Consider the following 23,883-nt stretch of genomic DNA (forward strand, 5'->3'; position numbering starts at 1 on the left):
GCAGGGACTTGGGTGAAGGGGTGGAATGGGGTTAGTGAGGGGGCAGAGCAAGGATGGGAAGAGATGGGGTGGGAATGAATGGAGTGGGGTAGGCTGGGGCTGGGTTACTCACTGCTGCCAGCACCAGGCCCTCCACTAGCCCCCCAGGCCGCACTGGACCCCATATCCTCCTGAAGCACAGGGCCTCTCAAAGCATGGGGCCCGGGACGGTTGCCCTGGTCCGTCCTATGGACGGGATGGCTCTGAAAATAGAAGTCCAAACATTGGTGGACCTGGGCCCACTTTCCTGAATATAGGGGAACATGAGCATCACGGGCTCATATAACTCGCTGCCTAAGGAGGTGAGTTTATGGTGTGTATACATAACCCACAGGTACTGGAGTGAGTCAGAGGACAGGGAGGAGATTGCCAGCTACTAGGAGAAAAGTGAATAGTCAGCCTCTGACAGGCTACAGCTCAAGCGCAACTGACAGTCCACATGCTTCTCTAAAGTGCTGAGGAGGAGTAGCATAATTTAGTTGGGACTCTGCCCCCCACTCCATTCACTCAGGATAGCCTAAAGGGGGGCGTACCACATGGTACTGCCATGTCTGCTACCTCAAATGCTGCCCCATGACTTATGGATCATAAACTGATAAGGAAAAGCAAAGTCACATTCCCTCAGGCTGACTTGGCAGGACCTGTGAGAGTAGAAAAGGAGTAGGAAGCAACAAATGCAAAGGCACTGTGTTCCCAGAGCAAAGAATGCCCAGGATTTCAGCAGAACAGAGACAGGGCTGCCCGAGGGGGGCAAGTGGGGCAATTTGCCCTGGGCCTCACAGGGGCCCTCATGAAAATATAGTATTCTGTAGTATTGCAACTTTTTTTTATGGAAGGGGCCCCCTAAATTGCTTTGCCCCAGGCCCCTTGAATCCTCTGGGCGGCCCTGAACAGAAAGAAGGGATCTAGGCCCTCTGGCCATGCACGGGTTCCATAGGTGGTTGCTTTGGCTTTCTGTAATTTCTTCCTATATATCATCAGTGACATTAACCCTTCTAATTATATAGGGATTAATGGCATCATGGAATCTATGACATATGCCAGCAGCATCTCTCTAGGGAGCAGAGCAAGTTCTTCCAGACTGTTTTGATAAGAGAGCTTGCTGCAAAGAGCAGGTTAATTAATAGCAATCTGGACAAGAGACAGGGGAAAATTAGAGGGTGAGAGGAAACAGAGAAGAGTGAATTACTACCCAGAGACTGAAAGAATGACATAAAGACAGACAGAAATACTGTGAGCAAGAGAGAGAAAAGTGATAGTCTTGTCTACACTAAAGAAATGTGCGATCACCTGAGCTTGTCTCTACCACACTTGGTGACCATACACTGAAAGGGTTCCAATAGTTGACACATGTGTATCAATTAGAATTGATTCCAACAAGGCTAGCTATCATGTTAGTCTGGTGTGGTGCCAGTTTCAGTGTGGACAAAAATTGCAGACAGAATAGCATGTGGGGCAAACACTGCTCCACACTGCACCTCTCATTGCTGAGGCGGTCTGCCTGCTCTTTTTGCTGCACTCCACTGTACACAGACCTGCCTGGCTGGATGCCACTTACCTATACAAATAGTTGTGCACATACCATAGAAGTCAGCTGGAACCTTTGTCCACAATGTGCAATTTCTTCTGCCAGAATAGCACTTCCACCATGATCAACTTTGTTTTAGTCATGCTCTTGATTGCCATTACCACGTCTCAGACGAGACCTTTTTGTGAACAGGCTTCCGGCTGGCCTACTGACATTTGGGCCCTGAGAAGAGGAGGCGATACAGACCCATCTGAGCCTTGTAACTAGCAATATCCTGGCTAAGCTCATGCTGTGAGAACAGTAAAGTCCTTAAAATACAATATAGCAAGGCCAAGAATAATCAGTCCAGCTCTTCATAGGAATTCTGCCCATTTTATGATTAACTTAAACAGTCCATCAGGACTCTCTTCTCACTCAGCTGGAGATGCTTCGACAGCCCCAAAGTGCCTTGAGATGTAGCCATGGGGTGGGCCAGGAGCAGGGGAAAGAAAACACCCCTCACATCTCCAATTAGGAAAAGTGGGGACCAAGGAGCCACATCAGAAGATACCTAGTATGTTGCAAGGATTACAGAAGTTCGGGTGGGAGGGGAAGGGGAGATCGCAAGAGTGTACAGTGCAGCCAAGGCAATTTATCACAAAGAGAAGGAATCTGGAGATGATGGACCCTTTGAAGCAGATATGTAGCTTTTTATTGTAAAGCATATTAATGAGGACTGAGTTTGCTGATGTGGGGGGTGGGGTGGGGTGGGGTGAGGTGGAGATTTCCAGATTCCACGAACACTGCCATTAGTGTCCACGCAGGGGTGGCTCTAGGCACCAGTGAAGCAAGTGCGTGCCTGGGGCAGCAAGCCACAGGGGGCAACCTGCCGGTCGCTGTTAGGGCGGCAGGCAGGCGGCTTTTGGCGGCGTGCCTGCTGGAGGTCCGCCAGTCCTGCGGCTTCGGCGGCAATTCGGCGGCTGGGATGCCAATGACACGGCACCGGTGGACCTCCCGCAGGCATGCTGCCGAATCCGCGTGACTGCGGACCGCCCGCAGGCATGCTGCTGAAAGCCACCTGACTGCCATGCTTGGGGGGCAAAAAACATAGAGTCGCCCCTGTGTCCATGTAAGGTTAAATACAGCTTCACATGCGAGTGGAGGTGTCCATGTCTCCCCTTGCACATAACACCCCCTTCCTTCATGGTCACTGTACTAACCACCTGCAAAGCCTTTTCTTTCCCACCCATCCTGTCCCTTTTTAAACCCCTAGGTCTTAGAATTTCCATGGACTTCCCAGTTTGGTTCCACTGTTCCCAGTCACGGTGATGTGACCAGCTCAGTCCACAGCAGCTGGCTGAGCCATGCCACATGGAGAGATTCTAAAGGGCCGACAAATGAGGTAAAATGCCAAAAGTAACACCAAATCATTATGTAAAGAGGCAAAAAATAGGAGCATTTTATTTCAAGAAATTATGTGTTGGCTATTATAGGGCTTGTCTACACTACAGAGTTGCAGCGCTGGTGAGGGGGTTACAGCGCTGCAACTTAGGATGTGTACACACCTGCACGGCACTACCAGCGCTGCAACTCCCTGTTTGCAGCACTGGCCGTACACCCGGTCGAGCCTCGGGTGTGGAGGATCCAGCGCTGGATCACCAGCGCTGGTCATCAGGTGTAGACACTCACCAGGGTTTTTGTTGACCTCCGTGGCATAAGCAGGTATCCTAGCATACCTGAAGAAGCCTCTCTGGTAATCAAGCAAACTCCATTGCCCTGTGCTCACCTGACCCCTCCTTTAAATGCCCCGAGGCTAGCCAGTCGCAGCAGCTGGAAGCTGATGTTGAGGAGGAAGCTGAGGATCTTGCTCGTGGTAAGTAGTGTGCTCCCGTGTTTCCCACCCCCCCCAGCATGTAGGCAGCCCCGCGGTGTGCTCAGGTGTTCCCCGTCCCCCACTCCAAGCAGGCATCCTGCCCCGCGGTGTGCTCAGGTGTTCCCTGACCCCCCCTCCAAGCAGGCATCCAGCCCCGCGGTGTGCTCAGGTGTTTCCTGACCCCCCCTCCAAGCAGGCATCCAGCCCCGCGGTGTGCTCCCGTGTTTCCCACTCCCCCTCCCAGCACGTAGGCAGCCCCGCGGTGTGCTCCGGTGTTCCCCGACCCCCCCTCCAAGCATGTATCCTTCCCCGCGGTGTGCTCAGGTGTTCCCCGACCCCCCCCTCCAAGCAGGCATCCAGCCCCACGGTGTGCTCCCGTGTTTCCCACCCCCCCTCCCAGCACGTAGGCAGCCCCGCGGTGTGCTCTGGTGTTCCCCACCCACCCTCCGAGCAGGCATCCAGCACCGCGTTTCCCACTCCCAAGGGGAAATCGGGGCAAAACCACTCACCCCATTGCTCACCATGACTTAGCTTGCCTGCCCTCCCTGTGTTATGTGAGGTATGTGAGAAGGATGCTACCAAAAGTCTAAAAAGTCCTTCAAACTGTGATAATAAACAATGATGCCTCTGTGTATTACATGGTTCTATCTCTCTGTTTTCTAGGGACCTTGACTATTGCAGCCATATCACCGGCCTCACGTAGGTTGCAGAACTTGAGACGGAATCCTAGGAAATCAAAAGAGGAATTGATCAAGTCTGTAATGAGCCACTACAACAGAGAAAGTAGGAAGACAGAGGAATGGAGAGAGAAGACCTATGAATGGAGAAGCAGTGTACATGAGTGGAGAAAGACTGTACATGAATGGAGACAGAGAGTACATGAATGGAGGCAAACAGAAAGCAGGAGAAAGGAATTGTCTGCCAAAAAAACCACAAAGCAGATGATAAGCCTCCTGTCTCGCCAAACTGAGTCTTTCGAGTCTCTTGTAGCCATGCAGACAAATATGTACCGTGGTAACCCACAGCCCTCCCAAAGCCCTCTTCCTTGTTCCCCAGTATTTCCACAAAACAACTTTCTCCAGCAGCCAGTTCCGTATTATCCCCAGCTGCCCCCAACACCTATAAGATCACCTACCAGCCCTGATAACTATAATTCTTACCCTGTTCACTCCACCCCCATTATTCTGCAGCATAATAATCTTGAAGTGCAGCAGACAGTGAATATTGATCAAAATAGGACATATTAAAACCTGTAAATGTACAGTCCACCACCCCTACCCCCTTGCCTGTTATGTACTGTATGTTGAATAAAGTTTTTTTTTCTATTTCTTTCACTACGTTTTATTGTTGCTGGAAGTGGTAAATATTACACAGCAAGGTAAAGCAAAGCACATCAAATGCATCAAACATTACTGTTGGCTCTCAGCATCAAATTGCTCCCTTACAGCATCCCTAATCCTTGAAGCCCTTTCCTGGGCCTCCCTATTAGCCATGCTCTCTCGCTGAGCAAACTCATCCTCCAGATGTCGAACCTCGGAGGTCCATTCCTCACTGAATCTTTCACCCTTCCCTTCACAAATATTATGGAGGGTGCAGCACGTGGATATAACAGCGGTGATGCTGCTTTCCACCAAATCTAGCTTCCCATAAAGACAGCAGCAGCGAGCTTTCAAACGGCCAAAAGCACACTCCACAGTCATTCTGCACCGGCTCAGCCTGTAGTTGAACCGGTCCTTGCTCCTGTCAAGCTTCCCTGTATATGGTTTCATGAGCCATGGCATTAAGGGGTAAACGGGGTCTCCAAGGATCACAGTGAGCATTTCGACGTCCCCTACTGTGATCTTGCGGTCTGGGAAAAAAGTCCCTGCCCTCAGCCTCCTGAACAGGGAACTGTTCCTAAAGATGCGTGCATCGTGCACCTTTCCAGGCCATCCTGAGTAAGTGTCAGTGAAACGCCCATGGTGATCCACAAGCGCTTGCAGAACCACGGAGAAATACCCCTTGTGATTAACATACTCTGATGCCAGGTGGGGTGGTGACAGAATAGGAATATGCGTCCCATCTATTGCCCCTCCACAGTTAGGGAACCCCATTTCTGCAAAGCCATCTATAATGTCCTGCACGTTCCCAAGAGTCACGGTTCTTCTTACCAGGGTGCGATTAATGGCCCTGCAAACGTGCATCAGCACCATTCCAACGGTAGACTTTCCCACTCCAAACTGGTTCGCCACCGATCTGAAGCAGTCTGGAGTTGCCAGCTTCCAGATTGCAATAGCCACCCGCTTCTCCACAGGCAGGGCAGCTCTCAATCTCGTGTCCCTGCGCCGCAGGGTAGGGGCGAGCTCAGCACACAGTGCCATGAAAGTGGCTTTTCTCATCCGAAAGTTCTGCAGCCACTGCTCGTCATCCCAGGATTGCAGGACGATTTGATCCCAGCACTGAGTGCTGGTTTCCCGAGCCCAAACGCGCCATTCCATGGTGCTAAGCACGTCTGTTACTGCCACAAGCAATTTACTATCTTCACAGTGAGGCGATTCAATATCATCATCTGACTCCTCACTCTCACTGTCACTCTCACTCTCACTGTCGCTCTCACTCTCACTCTCATTTTGCAGCTGAAGGAATAGCTCCACTGCCAAGTGCGATGTGCTGGCAACATTCATCAATAAGGTCGTCAGCTGCTCAGGATCCATTTTAAAAAAAAAACGCAGAAAAAGCGCTGTACAATCACAATGCTGCCACACTGCTCCGAATGTGTACCAAAGCACCACGGGGCGTTGGAACAGGAACAGGAAGCGGAAAGACAATCACACTTCCTTCCCCTTCCCACAAGCCACAGCGCCGAAATGGGATGAGGTGCTCTGTGGGATAGCCGCCCACAATGCACCACAGCGCTGCAGTGTGGCCACATTTAACACCACTTGCAGCGCTGGTTGCTGTAAGTGTGGCCACTCTGCAGCGCTGGCCCTATACAGCTGTACTAATACAGCTGTAACAACCAGCGCTGCAAAATTGTAGATGTAGACATACCCATAGTCAAAATATTTACACTGCTTTGTGTTTCTGAGTCCATATGCCAGCCATCAGCAGCAACAGAAATATAAACGCTTGACTGTGCATTTACAATTGCATTACAACCTGTCTGCCTCGTGAATGCATGACAGTCAGTCCTAAGCAGATTCAGTCCAGCTCTTTGTGTAATTCCATGAATACTCTATATAGCAGATAGTGATTAAACTGATGTGCAGGTAACACAGGCCATGACTAGTGAGATAAAAACAACACTCCAACAGAGATATCTATTAATTCTAGCCTTTATTTGACCCTGATCTTCAATGCCAATATCCAGAAATCTTTCATAAAACAAGTCAGCCAATCTCATTATTACATTTTTAGGGAAGGCAAATTGCTCTCCACTTATCCCAAAATCTAATAAAGCCTCTCCTCCAATAACTAATGCCTATGTACCCAGCTTTCAACTCCCTGACGGCTTCCTTCTTTCATTTGCTGAGATTCCTAACAGGTATTTTCTAAGGTCCTGTTTGCTTCTAGTAAGCGAATCCTTGTCACTCCATTTGCAATGACCACCACATGCATTCCACTCTCTGGGTACGTCTACACTATGGGATTATTCCAATTTTACATAAACCAGTTTTGTAAAACAGACTGTATAAAGTCGAGTGCGCGTGGCCACACTAAGCACATTAATTTGGCAGTGTGCGTCCATGTACCGAGGCTAGCGTCGATTTCCAGAGCGTTGCACTGTGGGTATCTATCCCGTAGCTACCCCATAGTTCCCACAGTTTCCCCCGCCTCTTGTAATTCTGGGTTGAGATCCCAGTGCCTGATGGGGCAAAAAACATCATCGCGGGTGGTTCTGGGTACAGCTTCACCCCTCCCTCCGTGAAAGCAGCAGACAACCATTTCGTGCCTTTTTTCCTGGGTGAACTGTGCAAACGCCATAGCACAGCAAGCATGGACCCTGCTCAGATCAAGACCACAAAAGTGGACATTGTAAACACCTCGCACATTCTCGTGCAGTCTATGCTGAACCAGGACCTGCAAAGCCAGGCAAGGAGGAGGCAGCTACGGCAGAGTGGCGACGAGAGTGATGAGGACACAGACACAGAATTCTCTCAAACCGCGGGCCCCTGTGCTTTGGAGATCCTGCTGGTAATGGGGCAGGTTCTAGCCATTGAATGCCAATTTTGGGCCCGGGAAACACGCACAGACTGATGGGACCGCATAGTGTTGCAGGTTTGGGAGATTCGCAGTGGCTGCGAAATTTTTGCATGCATAAGGGCACTTTCACGGAACTTTGTGACTTGCTTTCCCCTGCCCTGAAACGCCGTAATACCAAGATGAGAGCAGCCCTCAAAGTTAAGAAGCGAGTGGCAATAGCCCTCTGGAAGCCTGCAACGCCAGACAGCTACCGGTCAGTTGGGAATCAATTTGGAGTGGGAAAATCTACTGTGGGGGCTGCTGTGATGCAAGTAGCCAAAGCAATCATTAAGCTGCTGCTATGAAAGGTTGTGACTCTGGGAAACGTGCAGGTCATAGTGGATAGCTTTGCTGCAATGGGATTCCCTAACTGTGCGGGGATGATAGATGGAACCCATATCCCTATCTTGGCACTGGAGCACCAGGGCACCCAGTACGTAAACTGCAAGGAGTACTTTTCAATGGTGCTGCAAGCACTGATGGATCCCAAGGGACGTTTCACCAACATCAACGTGGGATGGCCAAGAAGGGTTCATGACATTCGCCTCTTCAGGAACACTACTCTGTTTAAACAGCTGCAGCAAAGGAATTACTTCCCAGACCAAAAAATAACAGTTGGGGATGTTGAAATGCCTGTAGTTATCCTGGGTGACCCAGCCTACCCCTTGATGCCATGGCTTATGAAGCCATACACAGGCACCCTGGATAGTAGTCAGGAGCTGTTCAACTACAGGCTGAGCAAGTGCAGAATGGTGGTAGAATGTGCATTTGGCCGTTTAAAGGCGCGCTGGCGCACATTACTGACTCACTCAGACTTCAGCCAAACCAATGTCCCCATTGTTATTGCTGTTTGCTGTGTGCTCCACAATCTCTGTGAGAGTCAGGAGGAGACCTTTATGGTGGGGTGGGAGGCTGGGGCAAATCACCTGGCCGCTGATTATGCGCAGCCAGACACTAGGGCGATTAGAAGAGCACACCAGGAAGCGGTGCGCATCAGAGAAGCTTTGAAAACCAGTTTCATCACGGGCCAGGGTACGGTGTGACTGTTGTGTTTGTTTCCCCTTGATGAACCCCCCCCTTGACTGACTTATTCCCTGTAATCAACCCACCCTTCCCCTTTGATTACAGCTTGCTTAAGGAAATAAAGTCACTATCATTTAAAAATCATGTATTCTTTATTAAAAAGTCATTATAAAAAGAGGGAGAGAACTGACAAGGTATCCCGGGTGTGGTTTGGGAGGAGGATAGGAGGGAAGGAAAAGGCCACTAAAAATATTTCAAAGTAATGACAGCCTTTTGGCTGGGCTGTCCACGGGGGTGGAGTGGGCAGGTGCATGATGTCTTCCCCCCATGCGTTCTTACACATCTGGGTGAGGAAGATATGGAACATGGTGAATGGTGAGGGCGTTTACATAGGGGCTGCAGCGGCCCTCTGTGATCCAGCTGCTGTTCCTGAAGCTCCACCAGATGCCGGAGGATGTCAGTTTGATCATGCAGCAGCCCCAGCGTTGCAGCCCGCCACCGATGATCTTCCTGCCTACACCTCTGATCTTCCTGCCGCCACCTCTCATCTCGAGTGTCTCCCCTCTCCTCACGTTCACTGGCGTCTTTCCTGTAATTTGATACCACGTCCTTCCACTCATTCAGATGAGCTCTTTCATTGCGGGTTACTTCCATGATTTCTGAGAACATTTCGTCTCGCGTCTTTTTTTTCCTCCGCCTTATCTGAGCTAGCCTTCAGGATGGAGTAGGGAGGCTGGAAAAATTTGCAGCTGCATGAGGGAGGTAAAAAAGGGAGAGAAGTCTTTAAAAAGATACATTTTACAGAACAATGGTTATACTCTTTCACAGTGAACAACACTATTCACCTGACATAGCACATGTGATTTCACTACAAGGTCGCATTTTTCATCTTAATATTGAGTGCCTGCGGCTCTGGTGTTAGAGATCTCACAGACGCAGGTTCAGGCAGCAGAATTCAGCTTGCGTGCGGCCATGGTAAGCCATTGTCTTTCGGCTTCTGCAGCCTTCATATACACAGTGCCCTCCTTTCTCAAATACCAAACAAAGCCTGTTCAGTGCTGCTTCTTTCCTGTTAACATGCAGCAGCAGAAACCACCCCCCCATCCAATTCTCTGGGGTGATTGCTTTACCCCTCCCCCCACCGCATGGCTGGTATCATGAAAGATCACTGCTAATCACCCCCCACTCCCCCCACCGCGTGGCTGGTAGCAGGGAAGATCCCTGCTAGCCAAATGCGAAAAAGCTCAGTGCCATTACCCTCCTCCCCTTCCCCTGCTTGGCTACCTGCAAGGAAGGATTTCTTTTAAGCAACAGGGAAACAGCCCAGTAGGAATGGCCATCTCTGTCCCCTTAATTAAATTCCTGAATTTCAACCAGGTTACCATGAAAGATATCACTCTCCTGAGGATAACACAGCGAGATAAAGAACGGATGTTGCTTGAATGCCAGCAATCACCGGGACCATACGCAGCTAGGCTTTGTCATGCAATGATACCAGATTACTTGCTACATGCATGGCGTGGTCAAGTGTCCTACCATGGTGGAAGGAATAAGGCTGCCTTGCCCAGAAACCTTCTGCAAAGGCTTTTGGAGTATCTCCAGGAGAGCTTCATGGAGATGTCCCTGGAGGATTTCCGCTCCATCCCCAGACATATTAACAAACTTTTCCAATAACTGTACTGGCTGCGAATGCATCCCAAGTCCTCAGGGCAAATCAATCATTAAAAAATGCTTGCTTTTAAACCATGTTTTATATTTACAAAGGTACATTCACCAGAGGTTGCTTCCATGGCTTCATTGTCTGGGCTACTGGCTTGGGAGGGCTGGGAGGGTAATTCCATCTGGGTGAGAAAAAGCTCCTGGCTGTTTGGGAGAACGGAGTGCTGTGCACTCTCTGCAAGCTCATCCTCCTCTTCCTCCTCCTCATCTTCCCCGTCCGCAGAATCCTCAGCCATTGCTGAGATTACCACCCCCACCTCAGAATCCACGGACAGGGGTGAGATAGTGGTGGCGGACCCCCCTAATATTGCATGCAGCTCAGCGTAGAAGTGGCATGTTTTCGGCCCTGCCCTGGACCTTCCGTTTGCTTCTTTGGTTTTCTGATAGGCTTGTCTGAGCTCCTTCACGTTCACTCTGTACTGCACTGAGTCCCTGGTGTGGCCTTTCTCCATTATAGCCTTGGAAATTTTTTCAAATGTTTTTTCATTTCATCTTTTGGAACGGAGTTCTGTTAGCACAGAATCCTCTCCCCATATAGCGATCAGATCCAGTATCTCCCATGCGGTCCATGCTGGAGCTCTTTTTCGATTCTCAGGAGACTGCATTGTTACCTGTGCTGATGAGTTCTGCGTGGTCACCTGTGCTGGTGAGCTCTCCACGCTGGCCAAACAGGAAATGAAATTCAAAAGTTCGCGGGGCTTTTCCTGTCTACCTGGCCAGTGCCTCCGAGTTCAGATTGCTGTCCAGAGCGGTCACAATGGTGCACTGTTGGATACCACCCGGAGGCCAATACCGTCGATTTGCGGCCACACTAAGCCTAATCTGATATGGTAATACCGATTTCAGCGCTACTCCTCTCATCAGGGAGGAGTATAGAAACCGCTTTAAAGAGCCCTTTATATCGATATAAAGGGCCTCATTGTGTGGACGGGTGCAGCGTTAAATCGGTTTAACGCTGCTAAAATCGGTATAAACGCGTAGTGTAGACCAGGCCTCTTGCTTTTTCATTGCCTGCCTATTCTGCTATTGAATAAGCTCCCTCACCACATCTTACTTTTTTAATTGGTGTATAAGGATTCTAATTGTATGTCCTCCCCATTTTCATCTCTTGAAGGAGCTAGCCTCCAAAGAATGAACAAAAGCATTACTTTTATCTCATATTTTGGTATATCAAGGACTGTATGGGCAATTGCTCTGGTTATAACGCTGTTGTTTCCCGTTTCCCAGTACAGTGTCTGTCCCAGATGGTGGGCCTTCTGGTAGGACCAGGCAGGCTGGTTCCTTGATCATGGCAGCCTAATCATTTTGAGGGCCTTCTCATGGAACTGCACATGGACATGAATAGGAACTCAGAGAAAACATACCCCCTTGAGGAGCATAAGTGATGGCCACCATCCTGGCCAGTACCCTGAGGACTGAACTGGGGATCTCCAGAGGTACCAATAGTGAGTTTGTATAGCTTGCGTTAAAGAGCCAGGCTCTCAAACTGAGCGCTGTAACAGATTCACCTCCTTTGTTGATTGGGCTTGGAGCAGGACAGAGGCCACACACTGACCAGTAAGTTACATGCAGGATGAGTTTCATTTGCAAAAAGCATGAAACACTGTTAGAAAGACAGGAACAATATCAGTAGGAGGACGAAGAATGAATGCAGGAATACCTAATGACCAAGAGGGAGAAACCTAGGAAACACAGAGAATTCCAGTGGAGCAGCATAATGACTATTTAAAAAATAGTTAACAAGAGCATTAACACAGCAACTGGCCCTTGCATCAACTCTTTGTACCCAATACCATGCTCTTAATAATCTAGGTAATTCATCATATTATACTGCCCTTTATTTTCCTGCTCCCTCTCAAACTTTCCCCAGGCGTTCACTTTCATCACCAGAAAAAAGGGAAGAAGAAATATTTATTCTACTTTTAATTCTTTTTGGAACAAATGAGTGGGTTGAGTGGGTTATTATTAGGAGAAATTATTATTAGGAGAAATTAAAGTTGGATTCAGGTATTTCTTTGGTGCAATCCATTTTCTTTATAAAGAATGTAAAGGTACTGTTTCCCTGAACACAGCAGGAATCAATGTATTTGTTCATTGCACCAAGCCCCATGTTAGCCAGCACTTAGCCCAAATGCTCTCTCTCTGTATACTTTTGCTCAGGACCACATTTCAAGTTGTTTCATAGAATCATAGATTATTAGGGTTGGAAGGAACCTCAAGAGATCATCTAGTCCAACCCCCTGCTCAAAGCAGGACCAATCCCCAAATCTCTAAAACCCCAGTTTGTCCTGGCTGTATCTTTGGCTTTCAGATGCTTCTCTGGTGTTTCTCTTTTTCTGCTTCTCTCTCATTAACATAGCCACATCGCTCCAAGCCAATCAATTCCCTGCTCCTGAGTTTATTAGATCACAGAGGAACCCCACTGGGCTGTATAGTTCAGCTTCTACTCCAGCCTTGCATGTGGCTTTGTGCTGGGTGGAGGTCCCTATTATTTCAGCTATCTGGTTCCATAAAGAAACTTAATTGTTTCTTACATTTGTCAGGAATGAGGAGTTATTCTTTCATCCACCAGTTTCAAAGAGGTTTAACTCAATCTATAACAATAACATTGCCATTCTCCAAAGAGTTTTTATGGTGTCTACAGCCAGCCTGTTAGTGTGTTAAAGTATATAACAAAGCATGTTTTTAACATAAAAGTGTCCTTGTACTTTTCACATCAAAATGCACAGTACAGAAAGCAGATATGATAATAACGACCTTAATTCCTGAAAAGTCACTACAGGTCCAGAGCCATTTCCAGCTCATATTCAGTCTCCGAAAAACACAGTCCTGGATCTGCTTGATGTACAGATGAACCTTCTTCTCCCCAGGTTTGAGTAATCAAGACAAGACTGCACAAGCCATGGCACTAGTGAGTATGCAGGGCCACTAATGTCATGGTTGTTCAGTGGGAAGAGAGTTCAACATCATCCACTATTGAAAAGTCCAGAATTTTTGGAAATCCTGATATCATCCATTTTTCCTGGGTGCCCTATGTACATATCCATGAACCTCCTGGCACTGGCACTGGCACCAAAGGAGTTATAGGACTTTGGGGAGCTTCATAGGGAATTCTGGGACTCAGACCTCTTCTCCCATAATTTCCAAATTCCTGAGAATTCCAGAAGGCCTTTCAAAATCTCCTAGAATCCGCCACTTCTGGGAGCTGTGCCAGGAATTGTGGGATAAGCACTCAGAAACCAATATTACTGCAATGCTGTAGAAGAGCACTTGTGTACATGAGGGACAAAATTCCAAAGCTCCATCAGTGTGGGTGCAATGCTCTGTTGGTGCTAGCAATGGTGCACGTCTCTAGTGAAGGCACAGCAGGGGAGACAGAGAGTCATCTCCAAGTCTTGTCTACAGTGCACATATTCCACTGTGCTGACATGGTTTCTGAAACAATGCTCAAATTCGTTTATCCTTGTCTATACTGCAGCTAAACTGTATTCAGTGCTGCACCTGTCCTTGACAGTCATTGTCAATAATGCATCATTTCTGTGTTGTAAAGAAGCCCTAGATGTCATGCCTCACCAAGATTTTACTGTAGATGGAAACCATGCAAAAAGTGTGCTAGAAACCAGCACACTTTTTATGTCCCTTCTTTACAGTGATATAAATCCATTTACTTCAATGGAGTTTTCCCACAGGTGCAAGTCAGAGGACAATCAGGCCTCAGTCCACAAAAACTAAGAGCTGAAAGTGGTTTGGCTCCATCTATGCTAGCAGCCAAAATGTTTTTTCAGCTCCAGTTGAAGGAAGTCCAAGGGGCAAACTATTGTTAACAATCATTGTTAGCAATAGGACTGCTTCCAAGTTCAGACAGATACTTGCAACTGCCAGTTTTTGGAGGCCATTCATGTGGAAAATCCATGTTTGAGAGTTTACAGTGATTTTTACTAAGGGTTCAAATGATCACTAGATTTGGGGAAGATTTCAATGCAGGCCTCCCACTTATCTGTACTCCTGATCTCCAGATGGGTCCATGATAGCAGGGACTCCACTTCAGCCCTCTGGGAGTTAATAACCTGATTGTCTGCTTCTCCTTTTTTGTTCTTACAGTCCAAAAGGGCATAAACTAGTATGTGACGCCCAGCAACCAATGCGGGTACATAACTTACATTTTCATAGAGCTCATAAAAGTTTTACATAGGGGCCATGGTGCTTCTGGGCTGGGCCTGGACAGGGATCAGGGGCCTTTCTGAAGGGCAGGGAGAGAGAATAAAATCCTCACTGAGAAAGGAGAGAATGTTTATTAGTAGATGGAGGTGGGCCAGAAACACAGACACAAGCACACCCACACGACACACCCCGCCCTTTCCCCCAGCTAGCTTCCTGCTCTGCTAGGACAGAACAGCAAGGGAAAGAACAGGGAGGAGAAAAGAGGAGTGAGAAGGAGCACAGAAGAGAGAAGAGAAAAAGGAGAAAATAGACGACCACAGAGAAGTGAAACTTTGGATTCAGTGCTTCGAAAAAGGAGGCAAGGCTACTGTAACAAGGTCTCCCTGTGGTCTGCTACCTTCCCACATTCACTGCTCACTAGCATATAAAGAGCTCCCTTGGGAGTGTGAAAGGAGTCAAGGGAAGAGAAGGAAGTGCTTTTGGTAGTGTCTCTTCCTTAGGTCAGGGAGAGAAAGGCAAGGAATAGATTCAAAAGAGGCTTATAGATCATTCCTTGGGATGAAGAGAGAAGGCAAGAGGACATGGCTGGTACTGGCTCCAGAAGGCTATCTCTGGTGAGTGCATGCTGAAAGTAATGGCACAAAGGCTGCTGCAAGGGACTGTCTTGATGGAGGCAGTTGGAGAATGTGTGTCTGTGTGACTGCTGTGTGTAGCAATGTGTATGAATGTGCATATGTGCTTGCAGGAGTGCAGATGTGCATAGGTGTAACTGTACACATACCACAGCTGTGTATTTGTCTATGAGGGGAGGGGAGGGAGGTGTGTAAAAGAGAGTTTGAGAGTGCACACATAGGTAGGTTCACAGGGCTAGCCCCACTGGAACACTAGGTGCGTCAGAGAAAGGCAAATGTTACGAGGATATTCCCTGATGTCTTGAAACACAAGATTTGATTAGCCCTAGTCTGGTTTGTATAATTACAACTATCAATGCTCATAATTTCATCCATCTCTTTTTTTAAATCTAGCCATGGCATTTGACACAGTATGTGTATGAACATTTGTTTATGAGTGTGCCTATCTAAGTGAGTATACTTGAGTGTGTGCTTGGAGTAGATGTGTTTGTCTGCCTATATTACTATGTGTCTGTGGTATGTCTGGGTACATGCATGAACGTGTCCACACGTTTGTGAATGTGTCCATGCCTGTGTGGGTGTACTCATCTGCATGTGAATACATGCATATGCAAGTGTATGCCTATGAGAGTATGTATGCAACTCTGTTTTTATATCTGTGGTTTGTATGCGTGTGTGTTCAAAGGTGTGTGAATCTGTATAATCTATGTGAATGCAAGAGTAATCGTTAAATAAAGAGAAATCTGATTTTGATTAGAAAAACAAAGAAAACATCCTGTGATAGGTTCAGGCAAATGGCCAGCGTTGGGGTCTGTATGCCTATCACTTCTCTCCCTCTCTGTATCATTATTTCTATCTTTTTCCTATTCTCTGTTCCTCTCTCCTTTCTCCCCAGCCCTGGTCTGGGATTTCCTAGGTATGTAGCATTCAGTGTCAGGCTCTGCATTCAGCAACATGGGAGGCAAGGGCCCTCTCTCTGTGGAATGTTCCTGGAACTGTCCAGTGTTTGTTAACAAAGTCTGCGATCTTAGATGGAGAGAGAGTGGTCTTAGACCAGGACATCCTGGCAGGGGAGTGCTGCGGAAGCAACGTTCAGTCAGCATTGACTTCACATAAGGAAAAAGCGTTCCCTAGCCTGGTATGAGCTTGTGGCTGGCCTATGGGAACAATGTTCACTAACAGGGTAAAGCAACGAGAGGGCTCCCTCAGGTGTTTCCCTAGGATTGGCCAATTGTTAAAGGAGACTTGTGCTAGTGTCAGATGATATAGGGTGACCTTGCACTGTAAAGTCATTGTGCTGTAAGTATTGACCCTGAGGTTTGCCTGCTGTAGTCTCATGAGTTTTCCCACTAAGTGGGGGAAAGGAGGGGACAAGTCCTTACCTTTGGTCTTTGCCTCAGCACCAAACAGAGGGCCCTGGTATTCGTGACATAGAGGCCACAACACAGTGATCATCATTGTCTGCTACAGCAAAGAAAAGATGACGGGGGAGTCAACTGGAGGGGGGGAGAGGGAGAACTGGGGTACTTGGAATGTGGAGGTGGGAAGGAGCCAGCCAACAGGAAGGAACTCGGAAGGGCCACAGTGCATTTAAAATAAACCCCAAGATGCGTGCTGAGTTTTGCCTATGTGCTGGAATCAAAGCTGAGTCTGGTCACAGCCATGGGGTATGCATAGAGCCCTGCAAATCTGTGGATATCCACTTTATATCTGCAGATATCCGCATCTGTGGATGTGGATATCCACAGACCATTTTTTGCGGATCACTGATCAGATGTGGATACAAATTATGTAGCCACACAGGGCTCTAGGTAAATGGGTGCATGTTGCACATTATCTGACAACAGATACTTATGCTCAGGCAGCTCATACTCCTGTGTTCAAGAATTAAAGTGTGTACATGCCACATTCTATTATCTTTTGTTACTTTGTTGTGTTTGCATGTCCATTTGTTGTATATATGCCCTCATGGGAGAGTATTTGCATGTCTGTATGTTTGTATGTGTACATTTGTACACACTAATTTCCTCATATTTGTGCATGTGTATTTCGCCCTGTAGGCATGTTTGCATGTGTGTCTCCTACATTTGGTGTGTATTTGCATAAGCATGTCCTCACGGTGATGTGTATCGATGTTGGCTTGTATTGATGTTGGCATGTATTTATATACGTGTCCCTGTGTTGTGCATGTGCATATTCTTGCGGTGGCATGTATTTGTGTGTGCTCTCATGTTGGTGTGTCCTTGTGTTGGCATGTATTTGCACAGGCATGCACCCATGTTGACATGTTTTGTGGGCTCATGTTTCATGTTCAAAACCCCTCCATATCTTCCACAGATCTCTGTTCCCCCAGCAGCCCAGCCTTCTCCCATTGCCTGCCATCACCATCCACATCAGCATGTGGGTAGAGACACACTGGAGAGGCATTCGCCAAGCTTTGTTGTTTGTCTTCACCGCCGCACTTCTCATTGGGGTCATCATGCTGGCTATCTCCTCTAACATCAACCCAGTTGGATTCTTCTTCCTGGGGGTGGGGGGCGTGTGCCTGATCGGCTACCTGCTGAGTGTGTTTATGGAATGCTTCCTGAAGCATCGGCACCCACAGGATACAAATCAGGCAGCCACAAGGAGACAGAGCCAGGCAGGGTAAGCAACTATACCTATTACTTCCTTTTTATTTACCCCTTCCTTCAGCCACAACCATTTTAATCTTTCCCTTTCATCATCCTTCTGCTACCCTTCTCCCAAAGGGCAAAACTCAAAGTTCATTCCAGGAGGCACAGTAATCTCTTCTTCTCCCATATGAAGGTTCCCAAAGTTACAGAATTTTAGAAATGTAGGGCTGGAAGGGTCCTCTAGGTCATCACTTTTTTTGATACCAGGTACTGGTTTGCTGCCTTCCTAAACTATGTCAGAGAGATCTCAGGGACTGGCGCTGGTCCATGGACCAGTTTTTGAGAAACACTGCTCTAGAGGTCATCTTGTCCATCCTCCTGTGTTAATACAGGTCTAAGTATTCTGTACAACACAGAAATCACATTCATGGTATTCCCTTCACTGACTCAGAGCCCATTTCCGAGGCCACATAGATCCAGCCCAGTTTTCTCTGCCCCTGAGTAATCATGTCTTACCCCTACCTTCCCTGCAACTCTTTCCTAATGAGCCAGAACAGAACTATTATCTTGCAACAGAATGAGCCAGACAAGGAAGGAGATAGAAATAGCTGGGGAAATGCTATGGTGAATCTCAGCTGGGTTTGTGCTGCTCGCTTCTCCAAACCTCATATCCAGGACAATTATTCCCTAGAAAAGTGGCCTCTAATTTTTGGTGTGTCTGTGTTTTGACTGTCTTACTTGAGACATATAGGGACTGAATTTGAGAGGCGTTGAACACCCACAACTTCTACTGGCTTCAATTACAGTTGTAGGTGCTCAGCACTTACATAAATTAGACCCAGATTGTCTATAATTAGGCACCTTAAAACAGAGATCATACTGGGCCTTAACTTCTCTGTACCTCAGTTTCCCTGTCTGTAAAATGGAGATAATAATTTATCCATCTTGGTAAAATGCTTTCAGATCCTCAGATGCTGTATAAGAGGAAAAGATTATTTATTATTAGAAAGGCAACATGTTAAAAACTGATTTTTAAAAAATTCAGCTATTGTTCATTGCTGCTGGGTATTCTGGAGGCAAATAGCTCATGAGAGTTAAAAAAAGATTAAATATTATTAGGAAGAACTGCATCTACAATGTTGTTACCTAGGATAAAAATGACAAGGGCTGTTAGTTCTCCTGACAAACACTCCTATTAACTCTACGTGGAATAGAATGTCCCTATTTTTTAAACTAAAATACAGTATTTCTTATTTTCCTCCCTCTTTGTCTTCAAAAACCCCACCATTGCCAGTCTGATATAATACAATAGAGCTAAAAGGTGCAGTGTTTTTTTTCCCAAAATAAGCCCTATTAATTGATTTTAAATGTTGGCAGGTCTGCTAATCTGAGCACCAGTTGGTGGGTCAGGAGGACACCAGACTAGATAGACAGGTGGTATGAGCCATTGTGGCAAGTGTTGAACTACCAGGCTAAATGAACCATTGTTTGGATCCTGCACAACAGGAGGTGAGATAGTGAATTATAGGACCAGTGTTCTGATTTAGAGTGGCAGGACATGGCATACAGGACCATATGGATGAATCATCTGAGCACTGCTGACCTGTTGATCTATTCAATTGTCTGTTGCATGGCCCCCATTCTAGAGGACTCAGATCACCTCCCTCATGGGTTTATCTCCGTGTATAGTATAAACATCATGATGACCTATTTAGTCGCTGTCCCTATCTTTTGTGTGTAGGGTGAATTTTGCCTATGAAGCACCAGCCTATGAGGACGTGGTGACAATGACACCAGCCCCAACAGTCTGGACGATCACCTCCACTTCAGGCACAGTGCCCTCAACACTGGGGGAGCCCCCACCATACAGTGTGGTCATTGAGCCGCCCAGTATGGCAGAAACTGGGGCGGAGACCTTCAGCGTCTCAGTGGCATCAGGCATCAGGCGTGCCTCCGAGGCAGACGCAGGCTCCAGGCTGCACCTTAGGTTGGTGCTGCCCCCCAGGATGCAGCGCTTTGTCTCAGATATCCATGATGTCAAAGATGCTGAAGAGAGGCTGGAGCCACTCACCCCACCACCTGCTTATGAGAGTCCCACTGATGATGATGTCTTTGCAGAAGCTTTCCAACCCTCAAGACAATGATTAAACAGACAGCCCCTGCTTGTTATGGATGAGACACAAAACCCATCTAGTGCCACCACAAACTGGAGAAAGGAGCTCAGGTCTGCGGGCCATGTCATGGGAGCACCAAGGGGTCCACAATAGAGGATGTGGGGTGAAGATGGAACGCTGAGCCCAGGGCTGTAGGCTGTAAGTGTGAAGAGGACAGTGCACAAAAGACCCCTGCCCCTACACACAGTACACTCTGTACCTCTCCACACACACTGCTCATTCTCTCCTGCATCCCCTATATACATGACTCACTACCTGCTCCACCACCACCTGCTATTTCCTACACATACACACACTATCCATTACTTCCCTACATGGACAAACTACTATCCCCTTCAGGAACACACACTGACTCCCTCTCTCATACACACACACACATTATCTGCTACTCCCTGCACAAACACTCTTAATACTTCCTACACACATATATGTACTGTGTACTTCTCCCCAAGCACATGAACGTCCACCCACTTACCTACTATCCTCAAACACACACACATTTGCCAATGTCCTGGATCATTCCTTAGATTTCATGCTGTCTTGACATCTTCCTCAGAAATGAAGTTTTGGGTTTTTCCAGAAACAATACATTAACTGATGAGCTGTGAGTTAGAAATTATCCCTTAAAGTGGATTGTTCAGAACCAGGGTCGTCTTAGATGATAAACAGAAATGAGTGACTACTCACCAGCAGATACCAAAGACATTCACAGTCTTGTAGAGACAGCCCTACATTTTATAGGGTCCTACATTACTTAACAAGTGTGAGGCCCAACTCCCTCTGCATGCCCACAAAGTGTCTGTCTGTCTGCATCCCCTTCTGAAAAGCTATTTATGGGGCCCCACAGATTTTTTTTTTTTTGCCTTCTCTCCATGGAGCCAAAAGGTGGAGAAGAAACAACTGTCTTAGAGGAAGCCAGGAGAACTGCTGGGACCAGAATCAGATGGGTCTGTGCATGTGGAACTGATAGCAAAAAGTATACTGGAGCCACTGAAGGCCAGAGCCCAGTGCAGTTGCATCAGTTGCAGGAGTCCAAGTTGCCCGGTATCCTTAGAGAATAACCAAAATCTAGGTTTCAACTTACTAAAGTCTTGCATTTATATATATTTTTTAACTTGTATTTTTTAGTGCTGTTGATTTATGATTTTTAAAAAATACAATTAAGTGTGTTTCAGCCAAAGCTTCACTTCCCAGTGACTTCCTATTAAATATTATTGGTATTACAGTAATGGCTACATATCCCAACCAGGATCAGAACCTCATTGTGCTAGGCACTGATAAACAGATAGTAAAGAACAGTTGCTGTCCCAAACAGCTTACAAGACAATGGATGGGAAGAAAAAAGTATGTGTGACACCTTATATGGCAGCAAAGAGTCCTGTGTCACTTTATAGACTAACAGACCCACTTCATCGGATGTAATATGGAAGTCTCTTTTGGCCCTGAAATATATTAATTCTATTTCCCATAGAGGCACTACTGCGGTGAGGGGGGGGGAGGGGTTGTACTCTTCATACTTAAAACAGTAGCAAGTCTATCTTACCACTTCTTGAACCAGGCTAGAAATTCTGAAATAAAGCTTTTGATTCTACTGGAATTCTTTGCATGTTCAAAACAATACTGCAATGGTCCCTCCTGGCAGAAGTGGCATAGAGGGACATAAAGAATGAAGTGGTATGATCTAGAACAAGAATCCCAGATGCACACTGCAAAGCACAGTGGACTAAAGGAATGAATCCTGGATCAAACAATGAGGTATCATGGCCAGCAGCAGGGGTAGGCTGACCATATGTCCGTTTTGGCTGGGACAGTCCCTTTTTTAAGCCCAGTCCTGGCCCTCCTGACTTTTTTGGCAAAAGTGAGCTTTTGTCCTGTTTGCTCTTGCTGACTTGCTCAGTTGGCAAGAAAAAATGGAGCAAATGCCCACTTTTGTCAAAAAAGTGGAGTGTGGAGGAACCATGCTAGCCTCATGCAGGGAGGGAGGCAGGGCTCAGGCAAGCAGCAACCTCAGCCCTGCATGAGGGGGCGGGAAGGGAGGGGGAGGAAGCAGAGCTCAGGTGAGTGGCTCAGGCCAGCCCTGCATGGGGGTCAGGGAGAGGATGGCTTGGGCTAGCCCAACGCAATATTCCATTTTCCCTTTGGGAAATATGGTCACCCTAAGCAGGGGTATCAAACACATTTGGAGGAAAGAACCAAATTCCATGTTTAATTTGGCTCTATTTCAGGCTATAATTCAGTACTATATATCCCCACAATGCACAGTGGAAGGTTTGTACAGAGATCAAGGGGAGAATATGCCCTTTATATAGTAACTAAATATTCAGTGATTATTTCTAATGTGTTCAGTGTCTTATCGTCACATTCAGCACTGGGGAAGGAAACCTGTGCCCGGTTGGACCATTACTATCTCTACACCTTTTGTCTCTTCCTTTCCATTCCCCTTTCTCTATTTCTCCCCACCTTCCCTGTCTCTGAGTTCCTTTGTCCTTTCCTCTGCATTTCCTTCTCCAATGCTGCTCCCATTTCCTACCTCAGTGGGTTCCACTTTAGGGTGGCCAGAGGGCAAGTGTGAAAAATCAGGACAGCGGTGTGGGGGGTAACAGCTGCCTATATAAGAAAAAGCCCCCCAAATCGGGATTGTCCCTATCAAATCGGGACATCTGGTCACCCTACTCTGCTTCCACCTTAACACTCATCCCACACAATAAAATAATCAGGGATTAACTACTCAGCCCCAAGTATCATTAGGATTTAGACTGGATTCTCTAATCAGATTAACAGGAGTCTGGGCAGTGAGCCATTGTTTCAAACTGTCTGAAGACTGAAGGAGACATCACTGTATCCGATGAAGTGGGTTTTAGCCCACAAAAGCTTATGCCCAAATAAATTTGTTAGTCTCTAAAGTGCCACAAGTACTTCTGTTATTTTTGCTGATACAGACTAACACGGCTACCACTCTGAAACCCATCACTGTATTGGTTATGCTCTCTTCACCATTGGAAGGTTAGCCCTCTAGCCATAAGGGCTAGAAACTTACTCTTTTTAAAAAATGATAGTTTAGATTCTGGAGAATGTGAACATGTCATGCAGGCCATAAAATCACCTAAGTTCAGCCAGATTCATCATAAAGGCAGTTTGTTTGATAGGCCTGTCCTAGAGCAAGGAGAAGAGTTTCATTTTTAATTCTGCCACTGATTCACTCCATGCTCTTGGGTAAGGACAAGTCTACTTTTAAAACACTGCATTGGTGCAGCTGTACCAATGCAGCTGCACTGCTGTAGCATTTGAACAAAGATGCTCTAGGCCAACGGGCGAGAGCTCTCTCGTTGGCATAGTTAATCCACCTCCCCAAGAGGTGGTAGTGATGTCAGTGGGAGAAGCTCTCCTGTCAACATACCACTGTCTACATGGGGAGTTAGGTCAGTATAATTATGGCATTCAGGGTGTGAAAATCTAGGCCCCTGAGTGATGTAGTTACACCGATATAGGTCTGTATTGTAGACCAGACATCAGTCACTTCAGTTTCCCCATTTGTGAAGCTGGAATCATACTTCTAAGAGTGTTGTGAAGTTTAGGGGGTTAATGTTTGGATACACTTTGACCATGCAAAGGCCTATAAATGTGAATGTACACCTCTACCCTGATATAACGCGACCCGATATAACACGAATTTGGATATAACGTGGTAAAGCAGTGCTCCAGGGGGGCCGGGCTGCGCACTCCGGCGGATCAAAGCAAGTTCGATATAACGCAGTTTCACCAATAATGTGGTAAGAATTTTGGCTCCTAAGGACAGCATTATATTGGCGTAGAGATGTATCTTTAATTAATCCAGCCCTTTACCACTTAAATCAATTCATTAAACTCATTTTGAAAATAAACATTCCTTGTAATATTGTGCTTCACCTTCTCTCCACAT

At 46.9% G+C, this 23,883-nt stretch overlaps 1 protein-coding gene across 1 annotated transcript; it reads left to right on the forward strand.

The window, feature by feature from the left end:
- The first annotated feature begins 14,790 nt into the window (after window positions 1-14,790).
- On the forward strand, window positions 14,791-23,662 carry TMEM139 (transmembrane protein 139). Its single transcript, XM_030536290.1, has 3 exons — window positions 14,791-15,157; window positions 17,513-17,821; window positions 19,532-23,662. Exons 2-3 carry the CDS (start codon window positions 17,574-17,576, stop codon window positions 19,932-19,934), a joined length of 651 nt encoding a protein of 216 aa, XP_030392150.1. The 5' UTR covers window positions 14,791-15,157; window positions 17,513-17,573; the 3' UTR covers window positions 19,935-23,662.
- Window positions 23,663-23,883: the final 221 nt, after the last annotated feature.

Source organism: Gopherus evgoodei, chromosome 1, assembly GCF_007399415.2.
Source record: "Gopherus evgoodei ecotype Sinaloan lineage chromosome 1, rGopEvg1_v1.p, whole genome shotgun sequence".
In the NCBI taxonomy this organism is placed as follows: Eukaryota; Metazoa; Chordata; order Testudines; family Testudinidae; genus Gopherus; species Gopherus evgoodei.